At 39.5% G+C, this 21,472-nt stretch overlaps 2 protein-coding genes across 5 annotated transcripts in view; both read left to right on the top strand.

Annotated features, from left to right (window-relative positions):
* The window catches only part of LOC112985226 (AGBL carboxypeptidase 4), a 588,669-nt gene that overhangs the window by 199,537 nt on the left and 367,660 nt on the right, over positions 1 to 21,472 (top strand). The window lies entirely within an intron of this gene.
* BEND5 (BEN domain containing 5) overlaps positions 1 to 21,472 on the top strand; it is a 35,107-nt gene that overhangs the window by 4,496 nt on the left and 9,139 nt on the right. Inside the window, exons 2-4 of one of the 4 annotated variants that reach the window (XM_026103848.2) lie at positions 7,130 to 7,238; positions 13,216 to 13,349; positions 15,023 to 15,398. In XM_026103848.2, coding sequence (XP_025959633.1) covers positions 13,245 to 13,349; positions 15,023 to 15,398 — 481 coding nt within the window. In that variant the 5' untranslated portion in view covers positions 7,130 to 7,238; positions 13,216 to 13,244. The remainder of the gene's footprint in view (positions 1 to 7,129; positions 7,239 to 13,215; positions 13,350 to 15,022; positions 15,399 to 21,472) is intronic. The other 3 variants (XM_026103820.2, XM_026103812.2, XM_026103828.2) reach the window with 3 other exon arrangements.

Raw genomic sequence — 21,472 nt, 5'->3', positions numbered from 1 at the left:
CAGCGTAGAGCCCATTGAGCTCTCCTGCATGTCATAGGGCTGCATGGCGGTGAATGTCCCCTTGAGTTGGGATGCCTTTCAAGGTTACTCTCTGGGAATTAAGAGAACCTCTGACAAGAAACTGTTGGAGAGATAAGAAACCGAGACTTGGGCAATAACAAATGTGCAGTAAGATTCACTTGCTATGACTACACTGTATCACAATCTTCAATAAATTTGTTTGCAATAAACCCAGAGTTAACATTCCTCCCCCCCCCCCCCCCGCGGTGATTATTTGGTGTAGTTGGCAGGATGTTGGCTAGTGACCTCATGGCAACCTACTTAGGGAGGCATGGAGTGGAGGAGTCCCCCAAGTTCTCACCTGAATGGGTTCATAATCATTAGCATGACTTGGGGGACTTGGAAAGGCAACTAGACTTAGCTAGGGGTAAGAGTAAGGACGGCCCAAATAAAGGCGTAACTGTAAAAATGCTGGGGGCTTGTTTGGAGGCAGCTTACGCTTACAGGGAGCAGCGAGATAAAGCTACCCTCTAAACGAACTGCGGGCCCCAAAACAGCGGTGTCTGCCACTGCAGACAGGAAATGATTGCACCAAAGAACAATTGAAGGTTGAACAAGATAAAAGAAGGGCAGTAGAAGAGAAGTTTGAGGTGATGCTGGCAAGGCAGTCTAAAACTTCTCACCCTGTCAAAATACTCTGAGTGACCACTGAGCCAGGAACTTGGGATGGGGACATCTAGTTTGATCCAGATAATGATCAGTTTCGCCCTCCCCCCCACCCCCCCCCCCCAGTGCAGAATGGGGAAGGAGATGCAGAAGATGATCTGTTGATGAAAAGGATAGCCCACATAGTAAAACATGAAATCACTATGGGACCCCAAGGAGGCAACTGGTGGGAGGCTACTCTTGCCACCCTGTTTGACCCCTTGCAGCTAGCAAGTCTCCAGGAAAAATTCTGTCAGAAACCTGGAGAAATGGAGACAGAGTGGGTGATAAGAACAAACAGACTGGGAGGAGGTAGGATAATGTTGGACAGGACGGAAGCAGAATGATTTTGAGGACCAGGATTTTTCCTCACGCAAGACCCTCCGGACAACCCTGCTCTGCTGGCGGATCACCTTCGTTCTCTGACTTCCTGGGCTGCCTTTTGGGCAGGAGGAATCGATCCCTGTGAGCAGGAGGAGCTGTTAGTGATCCCCGTCCACACCTTAATGGGATTGTCTGAGGCAGCAAATGAGGCTGCCTGTCTACAAACAGTTGGGGGACAGCTAGGCCACTGGCCTATATCGTACCCAGTGGACCTGGTGTACCTAGAGTCATTGATAAGAGGATTGCCACATACCTTGAAGGCGTACTTAATTCAACAGCGGGAGGAGATGGAGTGCAGCCAACGGAATAATAGGGCAATCCAGGACCCTCATCAGCAGCAACAGCCCCTCCCCATACCCATGTGGGCTGACCTCTTACACCTAGTGGTCACCCATAGATGGGAAATGGGATGAGATGAGCCCATGCCACACCCTCCTGGCCCCAGCCCCCGGAAGGCCCTGGTACTCACCAGGTAAGGAAAGTGGTCAGAACTGCAGTCGAAGGGGAAGAGAAGTCCACCCCGCAGGCAGACAGAGAAAGAAGAAATCATCTGTGGCACACAGCGCTGCAGTTAGGTATATCTAGAGCTGCTTTACAGGGGCAGAGGACAGGCACAATTGCAAATCTAATAGATGCTTTTTGGCATGAGTCCCCTGCAGGGCAGGAAACAAGATGGGAAACAGGAGAGCACTACTCCCACCACACCTCCATGCACAAATAACCCCTTCTCTCATCTCTGGGAGGAGCTAAAGGCCGTAGAAGCAAAAAACTAGTGGGTGCTGGACAGGTATTGCCCCTCCCTGTCCGGAGACTAGAGGCCTTCCACTGGGACCCCATGGAAGGACCCCGCATTTACCTTCCGTTAAGGACTCGTCAAATCTCAACCAAATTTCTTATTGACACAGGGACTTAGATGTTCACCCTCTCAAAGGTGGCAGCAAAGAGGGCAGAGGTCACCATGGGGAGGCACTGAGTCCAACTACTCGGATACACCGGTGGAAGTGAGGTGTGCTCAGTAGCAAGAGCTTATCTGCACCTCCCCAACGAGAAGCGAGCAACCCTGTGCCAGCTGGCTGTCACAGAGAGCGGGGACAAAGTCTTGGGATTTGGTGTATTGAGTGGCAGAAAATGGTTACTCTCAGATGGAAGTACCTGGGCATTTGGAGACCCCAGCAGATAGGCTGGGAGGAGGACAGCAAGGCCACCTGAATCAGGCTACTGAGGATTGCCCCTCCTCTGCCAGGCTCTAAAATCGCTCATGTGTCCCAATACCCTCTATCTGCTGCAGCCAGGAGAGGGGTCCACAACGTAATGCAGGATCTATTACAGAAAGGGATCATCTTCCAAACCTATTCCCTGTACAACTCCCCAGTGTGGCCAGTTAAGGAGCCAGACAGCAGCTGGAGGATGACTACTGACTATTGAAAATTGAACTCAAATATGGGACCACTGACTTCAGCTGTGCCAAATATTGCTGTCCTCATTGCCACACTGCAAGCGGCCAGTCATATGTGGATGGCCGTACTAGATGTTAAAGATACATTCTTTATGATTCTCCTAAGGGAAGAGGATAAACTGCAATTTGCATTTAGGTGGGAAGGGGTCCAGTACACCTTCAACTGATTACCACAGGGCTATAAATGCTCACCCACCATTGCCCACACAGCCCTCCATGAGATGCTCCACCAGAGAGTGAACCTAGAAAAGAGGAAATAACCACCGTATATATTTTTGACACAGAGGCAAGAGGTGACTGCACCCCCACTCTGTGAAAGCATTGGAAGTTTGACTATGGTCACAGAGTGGAAGCGTGGCGGAGCGCAACTACCCCCTTCTGCCTTGTCTTGGGCCCCAGATGACCGCATCCAGTGCTGACCAGGAGGAACTAGGCGATACTGGTTGCAACTGGTGAGGCCAGAAATGGGCCTGAGATCAGCAAAAGGGATATATTTTGTCCAACAGGGCATGAGGTCAGCAAAAAAGGTGTATCTCCACACCAAATATCTTATGACCATGAGTCAAACTCCATGACCATAAATAGCACTGGAGCCCATCGAGCTCTGCTGCGTGTCATAGGGCTGCATGGCGGTGAATGTCCCCTTGAGTTGGGATGCCTCTCAAGGTTACTCTCTGGGAGTTAAGAGAACCTCTGACAAGAAACCGTTGGAGAGATAAGAAACCAAGACTTGGGCAATAACAAATGTGCAGTAAGATTTGCTTGCTATGACTACACAGTATCGCCATCTTCAACAAACTGGTTTGCAATAAACCCAGACTTAATACCCTCCCCCTGCGACAGATACACGCTAAGAAACGGAAGCAGCCGTCTTTGATAGGGATGAGGAGGGAAGTTAGTTCGTCAGGTGCTGGAGTAGGTGAAAATTTACAAGATGAGATCTAGGATTATACTGAGAACATATAAAGTTTAGGTCAGGAAGTGGTCTGTGTGTGCAAAATTAACTTGGAGCTTTTATTTATATTGCCGTGTTCTTGTGCTGCTTTGTGAATTTTTTTTCCACCTAGCACTGTTCACACAACATGGGGAGTTGGAGTATGTAGAACACAGGTCCTTCAAGCTGTGGCCACTGTGTACCCGTGTTCAACTTGGATAATGCATGTATAGCCTATATGTAGCACTGTTCTTTCCTGGAACAGCTGAGTGCACAATAAGCTGTGTTAGTCTGTAGACTGGATGAACTGTTGTGATAGGAGCAGTGTCCTAAGTTTCTATTCCTAGAAGGCTCTAGGTCTATCCCCTGTCATGTTTGAGATGTGCAACTTGTCATGTGTGGCAAGGGCCTTGGGAGAAATGCCACCAGAACAGTATCAAAAAGCCTACAGCTGCTTCTTGTTTTTTCCAAAGTGTTGCCCTGGATAGAGAACTGCCAAGAGGAGGCTGTGTGAATCCTTCTAATAGTAGCAGTGGCTCCTCACAGACTCTTTTTTTTTCTTTTTTTTTTTTTTCTTTTTTTTTCTTTTTTCCTGGGACAGATATGGAGTGCCTATGGACTAGATTGTGTGTTGCTGCCCTTTAGCGGTAATCCCAATTCTTCCTAACTATGCTGTCTGCTGTACGTGCATATGGCTTTGCCGTATGAATGGCACTCTTCAGTCACAGAATCACAGAACAGTTGAGGTTGGAAGGGACCTTTAGAGCTTATCTAATCCAACCCCCTGCACAAGCAGGTCACTTGGAGCAGGTTGCCCAGGATCCTGTCCAGATGGCTTTTGAATATCTCCAAGGATGGAGACTCCACAACCTCTGGGCAACCTGTGCCAGTGCTCAGTTGCCTTCACAGTAAAAAAGTTTTTTTCCTTATATTCAGACAAAACTTCCTGTGTTTCGGTTTGTGCCTGTTGCATCTCGGCCTATCACTGGGCACTACTGAAAAGAGTCTGGCCCTGTCCTCTTTCACCCTCCCTTCAGGTATTTAAACTCATTGATAAGATTCCCCCCCCTCAGTCTTCTCTTCTCCAGGCTAAACAGTCCCAGCTCTCTCCACCCTTCCTCGTATGAGAGATGCTCTTGTCCCTTTATCGTCTTAGCAGCCTTTCACTGGACTCGCTCCAGTAGTTCCATGTCTCTTATACTGGGGAGCCCAGAACTGGATGTAGTACTCCAGGTAAGCTCCAGGCATTGAGAGAGACTAAGCAGCCTGCCTTGCAGGTTGGGCTCTACTGAAGTAACCTTCTTCCAAATATGATCTCACTTTTCTTTTTTCATAGCCGCTTTACTTTTTCTGCTGTGATATTTGAGGTGCGTGGCATACTTTGTCAGATTCTTAAGTAGCATGCTACTGTTACTTTTTCAGCAGGTGAAAGATCTTCTGGCTGTATGCACAGGTTCACCAAATCATTTTGCTTGTATGTCACAGAGTAACCTCATCACACTCTCAGATATAATCCTGAAAGTAAGTGCGGTAGTATTGAGAAAAAATATTTAAAGCTACATTTCACACCTCATTCAGTGTTTGATCTGTTTGAGGTTTATTAAAAACTTTTTAAAGATGAAGGGTTTCTTTTTCTTTCTTATAAATTCTAATGTAACAACAAAAATATTTGAGATATGAAGGGCATATACAAAGGCACTGTTTTTCTTCATCATTTCTGTTTGTTCATCATTTCAGCCTTAATTTGGCACGTTAGCACAAAGCTTAAATGGCAGCAGCAAAAGTTTTTGGAACTTTTACAAGTGTAGCTGGTAAGAAGTGGCTTGGAGTAACCCTTATGATAGTGCTGATTGCTATATTTCATCGGTGAGATAAAGTGCCAATAAAAAGAAATTTAAAAGCCGGGATTTATCTGTGTGAGAAGATTCTGTTCTTACGTTTAGTGTTCTCTTTTACTGTGTCAGTGCACTTACTCTGGAATGATTTTTTTGTTTCAGTCCATCTCAAGTGACTTGCTTGTTACCCTGTCTTTTGGCTCATACTAATGATCAGAAGTGACTGACTTACTTATTCTTACGTATAAGACGTACCAGTCACTTGCACTGTCACTATTGTTTCTCCTGCTCTTTATATACATGTTACACCACATATACAATACTTGCAAGCATAGCTTTTGTTCAGCTTAACTATGATACAAAAAAATACATTTCAGGATTTTATTAACACTGATTTCAAAGGTAATATAGTTATATCATTTACTAATTAAAATACCCTGACATTTGCAGGGGAATGAAAAGAGGAACAAATGTAAGTTAATGTTTTTGTTTTCTTAATATGACTGTAAAATATTTTTCCATTGGCTTGTCTAAGTGCCAGTCAGTCAAGATTTTTTTTTAAATAAAACTTTTAAAACTAATACAGGATGAACCACATTGTAAATTTTGTATGTAAACTCAAAAAAACTCATTAATCTACCTGCTGTTTCCCTAGCAAATTCATTCATATGGCAGAGACTGTTTTGGAGGCTTCCTGGAGAGTTCCCTGTGGGATGGTGCTCTGTGATCTGCCTTGCCTGAATAACTGTTATGCAGGATCTCCATTGCTTTGTGGCATTTTGTGTTCAGGAAATCCTAATCAGGCTTTGGTCCTCACGTAATTTTTTTAGTATGGTCGAGACTGACCAGTCAGAGCAGCCAGACTGTCAAATTGTACCTGTCTGTCACTGAGAAAACAATCTCTTTAAATGTACTTTTAAAGAAAGAGACAGCTTTTATAGTAAACAGCTTTTATGAAATATTTAGCATGTTTAAATGTTTGAAAAATAATTCAGTTTCCTAGGTAGATACAGAAGAGAGATTTAAAAGATAAGAGTTTAACATCCTACCTGTTTTCAAGGTTTTGGATTTTTTTAATTTAATGGTAATATTGTATTTCATTTCAGTATGGATTAAGAGAGTTGCTCCATAATGGTTATAATCCTTTGTGTTCAACATGTTTGGAGTATTGCACAAATATTAGCTAATCTGCACTTCTGTGAGGTAGATGGGGACACTGAGACAGAGAGGTTGAGTTATTCAAGGTCAGTATTTCAGTAAATATTGGATCCAGGTTTAAAGCTATCCTCAGTCTAGTAAAGAGCATGATTTCCTGTTTCTCACTCTGATGTCTTTTCTTTCCTTGATCTTACAGCTTCATCAATTTCTGCTGCAGACAAGCACACCATTCTCATACCGCTATAAAATTAAATGGAAAGAAGAGTTTTGCTGATAAAGAATAAAAGATGACTCATACCTCTGTAATAATTATTTCTAGCAGAATTTTAGTTTTGAGCCATGTTGCTTTTGGTTAATTACTGTTGAAGGGACTTTGTATTAACTTTTAACCAAGAAATTCATTTTGTGTTACTAAAGGAAAGGAAGAAAGAAGATGTATTTCAATTTTTATTGCAGCACAAGTATGAATTACACCTGGGGTAGTACTTGGATTATAGATCTGAACTGTGCTGATAAATAAGGACATCTAAAAGGAGAAAGTTACGTAATACTTGAATGTTGTCATGTTTTCCAGAAAATTGACTTCAAATGAGGGTACACATTGATAAATTGACAGTCTTAGCAGTAGTAAGCTGAGTATCTTTGTTCTTCTACTAGAGGAAAAGGTGTGCATTCGGACCTGAAAATTTGTTCCTTCAGTAGCTGACATCAGAATTTTGGTATGGTGGATTTGGTGAGACTGAGAGCAGAAGCAGGTCCATGCTCTGTGAGTGTATTTTTATTACTGTATTAAATATTAATTAAGGATAACCGGTCATGATGTAGGATTTCAGACAGAACTTAGACATAGAAATTGTTTATGTTGTCCATCCTCTGGTAGGAGTTCTGCTCATTAATCTCTCTCTTTGTGCTTTAGCACCTCTGTACAAAACAGGTGTGCCATGCTCTCCATCCTCCATAAGCAGTCTTGAGTCAGACTTCCAGCACATCATCTCCAAACCTGTCCAGCAGTAACTTGAGATGATTTTTGTCTTGCCTTTTCTCAATTTCATTAAGAATTATTTTCAATCTGGCTTCTATTCTTTCCACTTAATTGAAATTTACCTCACAAGATATAACATACTTTTGACCCGTTCCTCAAGAGCAATGCCTTTACCTGTTTTTAGCTGCTTCTTGGCTCTGTTTATCACATTTTTGTTGCTTTTATTTATGTATGCTGCTCTTCCTTGACTTTCAGAACACTTTTTGTTCTTGAAGACGTTCTCTAGTGTAGTCACTAGTTGGGCGTCATCCTTTTCTCCTCTTTCTGGGGAGGTGTGACATGTCTATCTGGTTCTTAAATTTCTTGGGGTCACCCACTCAGAGGATGGCAACTCTCAATTTTGCCTTTCTATTCCTAACTTTTCTCACTTACTCAAATTTGTTTTTCATCTTCCTTGTCTGACATGCTTGTACAGTAAACTTTCAGCTTTAACTTAGGATGACCCAAAATACTTTCCTAGCATTTCTATCCTTTTCTCTCATTTTTAGAAGGAAAAAAAATCTACTATCGTTTCTGTCTTTCCCTACTCAAACTTTCAATGTCTATTATACTTCCCCGTCTGCTTTGCTCCTTACTCCCAGCCTTACCTTTCTGCCCAGCTAACATACTTGATGTATGTGTCTTCCCTGCATCCTGTCTTTGTTTCTGTAATCTGCTTTCCTCTGTCCTTCCAACAAAGTTCTCCTCAAGTCTGCAAAACGGTGCAAAACAATATAGTAAATTATATTTTTTGAATGGTAAATTGACTGTGCCAACACCCTGTTGAATCCCTCTTTGGCATGCCCCTTTTCAGCTGCATCAAGTTTGGCACCTGTCCTCTTCAAATAACTTTTACATTTATACTGTCATCCATTATCCAGTGTTGTCTGTTATTGCCATTCTATTTTTCTTCTGCTTTGGTGGGGATCTTAATCTCAATGTGCTACTAGCTTGAAGAAGCTTTTTGCAAGGAGTGTTTTTCTCTCTCAGTATCCTGAACACCTTCTGAGTCTGCAGTATCATTACCTTTTTATTAAATCTCTTCTGTTCTTCTTGTCAAAGCCCTTCCTCTTTGATGTCTGCAATAAATGAGCAAAAAAAGCAATTTATATTTTTTCCATTTTTAAATAAACTAGCTGGCCTTTTTGTTTTATCGTGCTGTTTGCTTTCTCAGTCACAGCAATATTGATTATTGTTTATTTGTGTTTAAGTAGCAGTTAGGAATCCATGCCCTGCTGTGTTTCTTTCAAGTATTTCTGTTTTGAAGGGCCAAGTATACCTTTGGCTGTGGGTTTTTGTTTCTGTTTTTCCGCATCTTTCATCTTAAGTGTAGGTTCTAAGTAGCAGAGGTAAATGTGCTCTGCTCTGTAGAAGCCACCTGTCTAATTTAGTAGTGAGGGAGCTTAGTACAGCAGCGCGGGGGTAATTTTGTACTGGTGTTACCCATATGTTTTGGTTATATGCCTAAAAATAGGAAGGGTTGATGTTAAATTTTTCAAACTGTCAGTATATCATTCTCACAAGGGATGGAATTTTTTGAGGGCTTAGGGGAAGGACAAATTTTGCTCGAGGTTCTCTCATTTTATTATTATGAGATTTATAGCATTGCCAAGCCCCTAATTTGGACAGATCCCAGATCTGCCATCTCTCATTCACTTGGAGTGCAGAGCTCTCTTTCTCCAGTTTTCCAGCTTTTACTCCAAAGGTGGAAAAAACAGCTTTTGAACTATTTTTTGAAAGGATTAGTTTATTCAGTCCTTACTTTGAAATTACGAAATAAGGAATGTTTTAAGGAGACACTGAGGTTTCCATATATTTATTCTACATGCCAGGATATGGTTTTCAGTTTTGGAGCCCTAGTATATTTTTACTGAATGTAACCAGCTGACTTCCTGCCCCATCAAATTCTCTTTGTCTGCCTCAGTTCCCTGCCTCTGTAGACTTAGAGCTATTACCTTTTGGCCCAGATCCACCCATTCTGACACTAAAATGAAGTCCTGACTGAAGAAAACATTCCAGGAACAGTTTATCCTTTGCTAGTTGATATAGTTTCTCTAGTGTCATTCTTTTTTAGAACTGTCGAGTCCAAATGTCTTCCCAGCCACTCTGAGCTGCACTGAGCACTCTCTGCAGCTCTTTTTTTCTTATTACCTGAACAACTTCGGTAGATGGCCATGTGGGGATGAGTGATACCCATCCTCTGTGCTGTCTCTTGAGCCTCATACTCCAGTACCTGGTGTGGTTGATGCTCGTACCCCATTTTTGCCCTGTTTATTTTGTTAGAGATACCTAATTAGGTGTGTTACGTACTAGTTCTCAGCAGCCACATCACTGAGTTACTGATTCCTTATACAGAGAAAAGATAGACACAATTTCATGACAATTTGATCATGACCACCAAAGAGGAGGAATAATTTTTAACTTGTAGCAGGGTTGAAATGACTGGGGACAGAGTCAAGGCAAATGATTCACATTGTCATTACAAAACAAGGCTCTGAGCCACAGGATTTTTAGGACTGCGGTTACAAGTCCTAGTATGTTGTGTAGTTTCAGGGCACTGAATTTCTGCTTGTCCAGCCACTTGGTTCATACCCTAGTTTTCTTCTGGCTGAAAATTGTGCATGTTTCGCTTTTTGCCGGATTCCTGTTTTGCACACGTCCTTGTAGCCTAGCAAAACAGAAACAAAGTCCTAATAGAAACTGCTCTAAATGCATGTTCGTATTTCTCCTCCCCTGGTCTTTCCCTCTCTGCCGTGCCTTCCCCCCAGCCTCCCAACTCAATTAATATTTACTGAACAAGAGCCGTATTCCAACATTATCCTGAAAATCAGATTGAGATTTTTCTAGCTTTATTTGCAGTTAATGTGGAAGACAACAGAGTTTAGAAATGTACTTAAAAAAAGAAAAACAAAAAGCCTTTTCATATCCAACACACTGCATCAATTGTATTAAGTATAAATAGGCCTAGAAAGAACAGAACATATGTAAGAAAATATTTTGTGTATTGTTGCTAGAAGGCAGACAAATGTAAAATTGTTGGTTGGTTGAATAAATTAAAATTTCCTGAGCTTTAGCTTATATAAACTCCTTTTTAACATTGTTTCTTCAAATTTTATGTGGAAAAATGAGTTCCTGTCTTCAACTTACAGGTTCGTTTACAGGAGAAGCAGTAAAATATAAAAAATGAAAAGATTTGCAAAATACGACAGACAGAACCATGTTGACAGTTAAACACTAATAATTTACGAATTAAGCATTGTTAGGAAATGTATAAACTTCTACCTTCAGTCCCCCAGTAAAGTTTTGCAAACATAGATTTCGTGATGAAACTGAGAAATTGGGAGGGGAGAGGAGACGATGAAGAATTCAAATACATTTGCATTGTTTTATTGGACCCTGAACTAAATATTTTCTTTTCGTTGTTGTTCAGGGCATTGAACCTGTTCGTAACCTTTATAAATTGACTTAAAAACTGAAAAGCCCAAATGAAGAGATAAATATTTCTGTTATTCCAGATTATTATCATCATTATTTTTATTATTTTGCCAGAAAGTATCTGCTGACTTCTGCTGTAATCTGCATGTACTTTTACTCTCCCTGAGCCCTTTCCAGGCATATTTCAAGCGTTTTCTCTGGCGGCAGGGAAAGCTGACTAGTATCAGTTTCCAGTTTGCATGGGGTTCTAGCTAGTTTTGACCATAAGGTAGTCATAAGGTAGATTTTGATAACTATGTGAAGCGGATGGATTGTATCCATCTTGTTCAGAGGCCAAGGGTTATTTTGGACCGTAGGAACTGATCTGCATTCTTTAACTGTAGAAGTGCTTCTTATGCAGGTTTTGTGGAAGATGATTTGGCAAAGCAATCTAGAGAAGCTGGCTCTGTGGTGTGCATATGCTTTTCTTCCTCTAAGAAAATACGAGAACACATTTTAGCAAAGGAGCCATCAACCTATCAGATGCCCCCAAATACATAGTCACAGAAAAATGTATTAATTGTTTTTCAGTCAGTATGCGTTTGTTTATTCCATCAGTTCCTTCATAGTTTTTCTTAGTCTTTTTTGCTATCCATCTAATACAGGGCTCTCTAATTTTCCTGTCCACTCTCTGACAGTAGAAATGGGCCATTTCACTTTTCTGACACACCTACGTTTTTCAGATGAATGAAAAGGTAGTTTTTCAAATTTAAACAATTGGATCGCCTTTTTGTTTAACCAGGATAAGCATCCATGGTGCTCAGAGAAATGGAGAATGATCTAAAATAAGCCTAGTTGTTTTTTGTTGTCTATCTGTTTCTTTTTGCATCTGTCTTAGTATTTATTGATACCATCTGCATTTCATTTCAGGTTGTCTAATGTCTTACTCTACATGTTTTGTGCCTATTGTCTTCACACAGCCTTGGGCTATAATATCACCATTCACCTACAAGAGATCCATTTCTATCTGTAACAAAATGAATTGCATTCATCTGTGTAATTCATTTCTAATGAATGCCTTGCTCCTCATTAAACAGTGATTTACCTTTGTTTCCTTTTTCTACACTGTCAACACTAACCATTTTGAGGTCCTGTGGAGAGATGCTAATTTGAGAAAGTAAAAGTCAATGCAACTAAGCACTCACAAATGGCATCCTCATTGGCGCTTTCAAAAATATTCATGGGTGGATAAGGTGGATAAGAAGACTCAGAATGTTTTCTTATTCATAAGCTTTCAATGTACAAATACAACACTTCGGAATATAAATGCGTCTCTCCTTGTGAGTGTCTTGAACGGGTAGCTGAGCTTGTGAATCTATTAAGACATTGTCTGCTCTGATGGAGTTTTCAAGATCAGATGCATATTTGGGGAGACTAGACTCTTGATTCTCCCTCCTCTGTACCTTTTCAGGAATATTGAGAATCCTTCAAACATTATTCCGGAATAATGCTTTTGAAATTCTTAATTTTGACATATTTTTGACATGTTTCAGAATCTTTCAGCCTGGAAAAACATTTTACTTGATTTTTTTTTTTCTTTTCTCCACCCTGTGATTCAGAGATCAATATGACTGTTTATTGGTTTTGTATGTCTGATGGCCAAGGATTAGGACCATTAACTAATGAAATAGGGATAGCATAATAATTCTGGTACAGATCCAGTCTGTATGCAGCTTTTCTCTAATGCCTCTTCAGTGTGTCCTGCACCATCCCCTTTTCCAGCCCTGCTCTGTGCAGAACACCAGAATCTGCCATGTGTGCAAATAGATCTGTACTGCTGACAGATGATGGTTAGAGCATAGCATGAATTACAAAATTCACTTCCACTTTAAACCTAATCAGAATTTGAACTGCAGCAACAGATTGTGAATATGAAAATATTGTTGATAAACATAATTTAAAGTAATACAGATGTTTTTTAGGAAGTTGTCTGATTTACAGCATCTCTAACTCTTATTTTAGTGATAGTAGTAGCTACTCATTGACACATTTGATCATTGTCACATAAATTTACCTTGGCATTTTAGAATATTTACTCTTGTTTATGGCCAGATTGATCCCCTATTGGAACTCTAGGATTGTCAGTGGGTATCAGTTGAGTTACACCATGGATTGATTTGATCCATAGTATTACGAGTGGGTTGAAGCATGGGAGGTTTTTTTAACTGGTCTTGCCTAAATCATGTAGCATTTGGAAGTAAGAACACTGATTAATGTAACAAAATTTTATTTTTAATATACGTTTTAGAAGACAAAACTGACCTTGAGAACAGTGTGATGCAGAAGAAAATTAAAATCCCCAAACTCTCTCTCAATCACGTAGAAGAAGCTGGGGAGGTTACAGATTATGGGGAAGAAGATGTGGAGCTTAGACACAGTAAGGTACTGAAGTCTTTCCTTTTTTTTTCCTTTCTTTTCTTTTTCTTTCTTTTTTTTTTTTTTTTTTTTTGGAAGTGCTTGGGGCATATACAGCTGTCATAGCTTAAGAATTTCAGGCCTGCTTTTGATCCCCTAAAAACATTGTTTGGTGTAATTGGGTCAAACTGGGGGGGGGATGGGGAAAGGGTGAGAGTTTACAGATGAGCTTTTCAGAAACCTGGTTCATGTGCGATCGAACATTTTTCTGTTTATACCGTCTGCACACTTTAATTGCCGTTTGAGATTTTTGGAACAATGCTGTTTCACTTTGGCCCAGAAAGCTTTAAAAGTCACCAGCTATATGGATGTTGAGCAGCTGTTCTCAGTGGCACTTGTGACCTGTTGCGCTCTGCTTGTTTGGAATTGAAAGGGGTGCTATGAGATTTCCCTAATAAAACAGTGGGCAAGAAGACAAACTGACAGGATTGCATCCCTGCATTATAACTGCCAGTTGCCTCTTTAGGTCCAGATGCCAAAAACCTGCTATGTAAATGTATTTATTTTTTGATATCAGATGATTTCTTTAAAAGTCTGCCAGCCTTCAGAATAAAATACTGCTCTGTGGCTTCATATGTTTTGCAGCTGCAGGAATGATACCAGTACATCTCTTTATGGTGGGCCAGCATTTTTTAGAGCATGCATGGAGCAGGCGTAACATCAAATAATCTCATTTTCTGCCACATTACTCATGGATATTGTGGTATGGGAATTGATAGTGTCAGCTTCTTGTCTCTAACCTATGAGCTACATTTGCTTTCTTGCAGTTGCTTGGAAGTTCAAATGCTTTTTCCATATTTGGCTAATAAAAGCTAGAAACTTTTACCCATAGTGTTACATTTTAATATCACCATCTAGGCCCCTTAGAAGAGGTATGCTTTTATTTGTATGGGGTTTGGATTTTGTGCAGAAGACCAAAGGTAAATTTCTGCTGAAAGTTCACAGGAGATGAAGCCTCTGCAATGCAGTACTAATATAGAAAGAATCAGTTGATCAGGGAGATGAGACTAGATGATAAATTCTGTCTCCAACTTTTATGTTTTCAATTCCCTCTTTTGCAGATAGTGTTAACTCAGCCACTTGCATCAGGCATTTGGGTGAATGTACTAGAGGAATAGTCAGAGAAGGTTTTGTCTCCTGAAATGTGGGAAGGACAAGCCCTTTGTTTTTAAAACAGCTTTGTGTTGTATGCTTCTTTCATCTCTGGTGTAATTACAGGTGACAAATGTAACATATAATTGATTCTTTCACTTACCAGAAAATCCCAGTGTTGTAGGAAATCTGAATGTTAGGGGTAAACTTCAGTGGATTCAGATCCACACTTTTTTAAAGAAATAAATTATCTTTGTACATAGAATCAAGTGACTTATAACACACACTGTGCTTGCAAATGTTGCAGAAATACAGAAAGAAAGGCCACTAACTGTTCAGAAGTTTGTCTATGCACTTAGCTAAATTATTTGTGCATAATAGTTATGGTGTATGTCTCCATAAGAATCTGTTAGGCAAAACATTTTTGCAGGCAAACTTTGTCTTGCTTTTTTGGAAAAATTAATCTTAACCATCCACAAGTGTGTAGAATTTTAATTCACATTACATATCACTCTTCTAATTTTTTTTTTTTTTATTGTAACATGCAGAGACAAGATGGGAGGAAACAAAGTGAAGGTACACACAAAAGTATTGAAGCAGTTGTTGCTCGCCTTGAGAAACAAAATGGGATGAGTCTCAGTAATACTTCCAGCCCTGAGGAAGCTTTTATGGAGACTTCAGAAGGCATGAACAATATGGACGATGCTGTAGTTCCTCGGGTTCTGTATGAAGAATTGCTGAGGAGTTACCAACAGCAGCAAGAAGAAATGAGGCACATTCAACAGGAGCTTGAGAGAACACGGAGACAGCTTGTACAACAGGCGAAGAAGCTAAAGGAGTATGGGGCACTCGTGTCAGAAATGAAAGAGCTCAGAGACTTGAACAGGAGACTACAGGATGTACTGCTTCTAAGACTAGGTAGTGGTAAGTGCTGGACTTAAATGGGACTAGTTTTAATGAATTTTGGAAGTGTGATCAGTAGTAATGGAGAAGTTTTTGAAGAATAACGGTGGTTGTTCAACTGGACTTAGAATGTTAAAAGGGTGTTCTGCTACGGCTGTACAATATATGTCAAATTTGTATAATGTGTACTTTTGGGTTTTTCTTTAATGATAGTAAGAGGTCTTTGTGCTGGTACGGTTGAATCAGAGTTCCATTTTAAACAGCTGTATTTTAAAGGGCCTCTGAACTTCTAGTATATGCTGAAAAAGATAATAAAGTTTTGTCTGCAAAATATACCAATATGTTGCAGTTTAAAAAAAATAAAAAATCAAAGGCAGTGCACTGAGTTTTTGGGGTAAAACTATTTTATTTCTTTCAGTCAGGGTTTTTTTTATTGTTACATAACTGACAGTGTGTTACCTTACATTTTCTACCCCCTCTCCTCTTCCGTAGCTCATCAGAATGTGAAATACTACAGAACTTCTTGGCATTGGCTTTAAACAGCCACACTATTAGAAAAAAAAATGGATTGTTAAAGCATAATGAAAAAGTTTTTTGATTAGTGTCCCTTTTTAAACACTTGTTACAAAATGGAGGTTTATGTAATTTGGATTTAAATTTTAAATATCGTGAGTCAACTGCACTTTTGTTTTGGTTTATAACATTTATTTAACCATTATGTTGGAATAAATGGGAAAAAAGACAATAAAAAGCTCATCCTTGTCATTGAAGATGATACGCTTGGAACACCTTCAAATATTTTACTGATTTATATTTATTTGCCGTTAGAATGTGGTACTGGTGTGTTGAAGGAGGTTTGCTTGGTGGTTGAAACTTGGTTAAAATTTGTGCATCCAGACTTTAGCATGCTGTTTCTTATGTCTGCCTTTGTGTATCTGGAAATTTAATTTTTGCATGTAAATTGGGTAGTGGCTCTTCTACTTGACTTGAATGAGTGCATGCGACTTGCATGTGGATCGGAGCTCCATTCGCATACAAACCCAAATCTGAGGAAGCATGTGCCTGTGCTGTAGCATGCGTAAGGTGTGCCTGCAAGTTTGGAGCCAGGTTTTCAAAGTAGCATCTGAAAGATTTAAACTGAATGTTTGACTATGAATGCTCATCATTGTTACACTATGTGTAATTAAAATGTCATTACTTATTATAAGCTTTATAGTGAACTTTTTAATAAAATTAAATAGGCAAGGTTTCCACAATCTGAAAAACATGATGTGGTTGGCAGTAGATTCCACTGTGCTTTCTAAAATTTTCCTTGGATGGAAAGACGTTTCTTCATCTGCAAGTAGTTAGCTGGAATTTATGTGAATGGAGCACCAGCCAGATGTTTGTAGGCAGTGGGGCTGAATAACATAAAATACCAATTTAGCTGGTAGACCTGACAGCAGTCTCAGTGGTGAGAGCAGCAGTGAAATGAAGACGGCCTCTGAATTCTCTCTGCTTTCTTTCACTGTAAGGAAGGAGTGATACATTTTTGTTTGAGCTGAAACAGGAGAGCTTAGAAGGAAAAAAAATTACGCCCTTGAAAAATGCAGAATCTTCTCTCTAAATATTGGACTTGAATTTCCATTGTATCAATTTGGCATGTGTTTTCCAACTGATAATAAATCTTGATTACATTGAGACAAGATCTTTCTTTTAATGTAATCACATATCTGGACAAATACCAAGTATAAGGAACTCCCCAAAATATCCCTTGTTATTACTCTTCTACCATTAGAACGATATGGAGGTAGGTTCTCTCCTTTAGAATTTGATGCAACTGTTCATGGATGACAAAGGTTGAATTTGGCCCTATGGGCTCTGTATTTGTTTGTCACGACTTGAAGTGTTAAGCACTGATAATTCTAGGGTCTTTCCTTGTAGCTTCATTCTTAATAGTAGAGAAACAACCAGCCTCTAGAAAGATCAGTACAAAATTTATGAATGACTAGACAGGGGAGACAACTTCAGCGAATTATAAATTAGAGATTCTTGTGATAGTGTGAAAAGTGCTCCTTCTAATCAAGAAATAGATATGGAAAGACTTCTTTGGTCCTCCTTTCCTTTCTAGTTTTAGAATTGAGGTGTATTTGGGTATGTGAACAATATGTACAAATTGTTCTGAAAATAGATTATATCCTGAATCTATCTTCAGTTGTTGTGGTGGTCTCTTAAACCTAGAGTTTCAAATTACATGTGACTTATGTTAGGCTGTACTCACAGCAGGCTGGACTTAATGCAAACTAATTGCATTTCTGTTTCACCTTAGAGACTTCTGATTTCTTTGCATGAGATGACAGCTGTTTTGTGCTGATGGATTGCAGCGGTGGGAAATGCGTGCCTGTTGCTATTTTAAACTTGCAGATCACATACAGAACACCCTCTTGAGCTAACGTTCTGTCAAGTATTCGGCCTCCTAGTTTCCCACCAGTATGTTGATTTCAGTGAAAACTGAGGAGTCACTGTATCCTACTTTAGACCTGAGTCTTCACCTCTGTTACTAAAACTTTAGCCTCTCCTGTGGGAGTAGTGGGGTTTTCAGCCTTCACATGGTGACAGTGAATTGCAGTTTGTTTTAAAGAAGCCTTGAAAGTGGAAGTAGCAAGTGAAAAGTAGCAAAGTCAATACTGATTCATTGTGAAATATTGAGCTTTTCTTACGATTTTGATACACAGTTGCCCAACAGATCACTGTTTGGAGAAGAGAAGCGGTTTCCCAGAGCTCTAGGGAGCAGAGCAGAGGGGAGAAAAATCACTGTCCTGGAGGAGGTTACTGCATCCCTCAGCTGAGCTCCCTGAAGAATGTGCACAGCCCCAAGGCCTCTTTCCCCTTGCCTGCTTGGGAATCAGGAAACCCCAAGATCATAGGTTTTTGCAGTTTTTCTCCACCCTGATGCACCAGACAAAGTGCTAATTTGCCCTGGTTTTATTTATGTCAAGTGATCTAGGGGATTAAATAAATCACTCTTCCAAGCGAAGTTTTAAATATGCCTTGGGTTACAACATACAAGAATTTGAATAATTTTTTTTTTAAAGTAGTTGTCTTCAGAATAAGATCTGTACAGTTTAGTATGATTGTGCATGGCCAGAAGTAGTGAAGCTGTATCAGGGATAATGTTTGGCTGTAGTTCTGTGCGTCTCTGATACAAAATGCATTTTTACGTAGTACTGTTAAGAATTAACATTCTATAAGGTCAGAGAGTGTATTCACCTTCATTCACTGCTTTGCTTAGGGAATATTTGCTTTCTTCCCCATGCTCTAGCCACCTGTTCTTGAACTTGCCTCCCCCCACACCCAAGTGGTTATTTTTAACCCTAGTCTTTTCAGCAATCCAGTTTACAGTGTCTTGGACTGACAACAGGATTGGGAGGATGAAATGGGGTTTGAATGTCTTACCACATACTTAAGGGAATTACTCACTATTATTAAGGTTTTTCAGATTTTTTTTTAGCTTTCTGATGAAAAACGTATAAGGATTCTATCAGCAATGAGCATAGGAAATACCATAAAATATTAATACTTCTCAGAGTCCTGTCGTTTCCATGCAAATTCTAGTAGATAATGTGGAAAAACAGCTTGCTGCTTACCAAAGTGTACTGACCCATTTATTTACCTTTTTTTTTAAATTATTATTTGCTAATTTTTAAGTAGAGAGTAGCCTATGGTGCATTTTGGAGAGAAAGAGGTGATAAAGGGCAGCCTTCTACTTCTTGATGCTGCATTTGAAGTTGCTGGCCTCTCAGGTATTAGGGAAACATTACTGAACAGAAGGAAAAAGATTTTTAAATGAAACATTCCTTTCCTTTCCTTTTGCACTCTTAAGAATTGTCTTTATTCTTCATGTGATCCTTCTGTAATAAATACTACCATTGTTAATTCTTTAGACAGTGTCTTACGTTTGTATGCCCCTGCCCATTCATCATCTTTAAAATACGGAGAGCACGAGAGCTGCAGAGAGATAACTCTTAAAGTATGGCGCATGGTAAATTAGGCGCACAATTCCCATTAGTAGCAAAGCAATAATGCAGGTTGCATGTCTGATTCACATGTCGTGTTGAAAATGCAGTTAGTGAAAGTAGATGTGAAGACTGCCAAGGTAGAGGCAGCTTTCTGTTCTGGAAGAAAAAAATCAGTAGGCTTTTAGAGTATAAAAGAAGACATTTTAAAGGCTTTATGTTGGTGGCTTCTCAGCAGTAAAACATGAATTAAAATAGAGATCTTTCTGGCCTGTTAGAGGTATGGTTATTGTGGACTTTAATCAGCTATTTTTCTTTTGGGACCTCTGGAATCCAAATCCCAGCTGTGTCAATATATTACTATAAACAGACTGTAAAAGACTTCTAAGTAGAGAGTAGTAAAAATGTTTAAACTGAAATACGCTTTTCCTTCTAGGAAGAAGTAATTGTACTCAGAGATCTTCAAATTGTCCCTCAGACTGCAAGATTATTTCATTTGAAGAAAACTCAGAATAGCACGTTGCTTAAGAATGTGTCTTAAAGTAACGGCTAAAAGTTCATTTCTCCATCCTCAGTTCATGCTGGCAATTACATAACTGTATCTCCTTGTTCAGGTGTGCCAACCCTGAGACATGTGCAAAAAGTTTGGATGGTTTAATCAGCCAAGGTTTTTACCTCCAGCTGCATCAGTATAGCAATCTCAAGTAAAGAAAGTTTAGTCTGTTTTGGTCTTACTGTTGTGTATACATTGATAGTACAGGTACTTGTGAAGATTACTATGATACTGTGTTGCAAATGCTATGTTTTTTGTGATTTCTCTATTTGTGCCATGTTTGCTCTTAAGAAATTGTTTGTGGCACTGCTGTACAGGGTTGTCCGAGTTGTCCAGAGAGCCTCTAGTCCTTGTTGAGTGTGTCAAGTAATAGTCAGCTCAGAACACCTAGCTAGCTACATAGGTGTGGAATAAGCTGTAACATAAATGTCAAACACTGATAATGAAGGAAATGTTGATATTATTGGATCTGTAAATGAAACCGCATAGCGTAGGAGGAAGGGATACTTTGGTTGTTCCATGTACAAGAAATATTTAAGGTATGTAACTCAAGACATGAGTTCTGGTGCCACAGGTTGACTTGTGAAGTTAGATCAATTCAGGGCTTAGTCTGTGTGTACAAACACTGGGGTGAGATGCTGATCCATGGTGGTGACACGATTATTGAATTACCTTGTCATTTATTGAAGATGTCAAGGTTGGACTATAAACTACTGCAGCAGTCTCAGCACCAACCTAGTACACTGTAGTTCTTACAAGTAGGTGAGTTACCCTTAGAGCTCCTTGTGCTCTGTTGTGTCCAGGGCCTAAGCTTGCAGCTTTTGCTCCGTTAACAAACTGCCATCCCTGCATGGAGTTTATTGTGAGCTTAGAGACCTGTTCATCGAGAGATAATTATAGGCTTGGGTCCTTAGACTCTTCCTAGACTTCTGGTCTAACCATTGCAATTAATGGAATAATGAAATGCAGTTCACAAATTATTTTATTTTACTCTTCTGAATTTTTAGGAACACTTTATAAATTTATCTGGAAAAGAAAAGCTGATGACTGACAGAATAATCATCTTCCTTTGAAGCCTCAAACATATGCTTAATAGTATTCTATTGTTTAAGCTATGCTTAATTTTTGTTGATTACATTAAAATAAAAATCATTATGGTGGATGGATTGGACAGTCAAAATTCTAATTTGTTGTGTTTTTTTTACTTCGGATACTCTTTCCGTGCATGATACTTTAGCATAAGTAGCTTATGCCTGTTTTCTTTATAGCATTTGTGCACATCCTTAATATTTTTAATATGTCTCTGTTGTATTTAAAGACATTTTAAAGAGATTTTTATCTAATTAAATATGTAATTTTTGTAATTACCTCAGTAAATTATGTAGTTTTATAAGTAACTATATAGTAATTCTTATTTGAAGAATTACTATTGTTGCTTCTGGTTTAAAAGTCAGTGTGGCTATAGCGTAATTTCCTTAGTGTGCATTGAAGCAATCTTATCCATATCTGTAATTGTCCATATGAATTAAGAATAAAATTAATTTAAA

The sequence above is a fragment of the Dromaius novaehollandiae genome, chromosome 8 (assembly GCF_036370855.1).
Source record: "Dromaius novaehollandiae isolate bDroNov1 chromosome 8, bDroNov1.hap1, whole genome shotgun sequence".
Taxonomy (NCBI): domain Eukaryota; kingdom Metazoa; phylum Chordata; class Aves; order Casuariiformes; family Dromaiidae; genus Dromaius; species Dromaius novaehollandiae.
The sequence above is the reverse complement of the archived record's forward strand: the minus strand, read 5'-3'. Positions and strand labels throughout refer to the sequence as shown.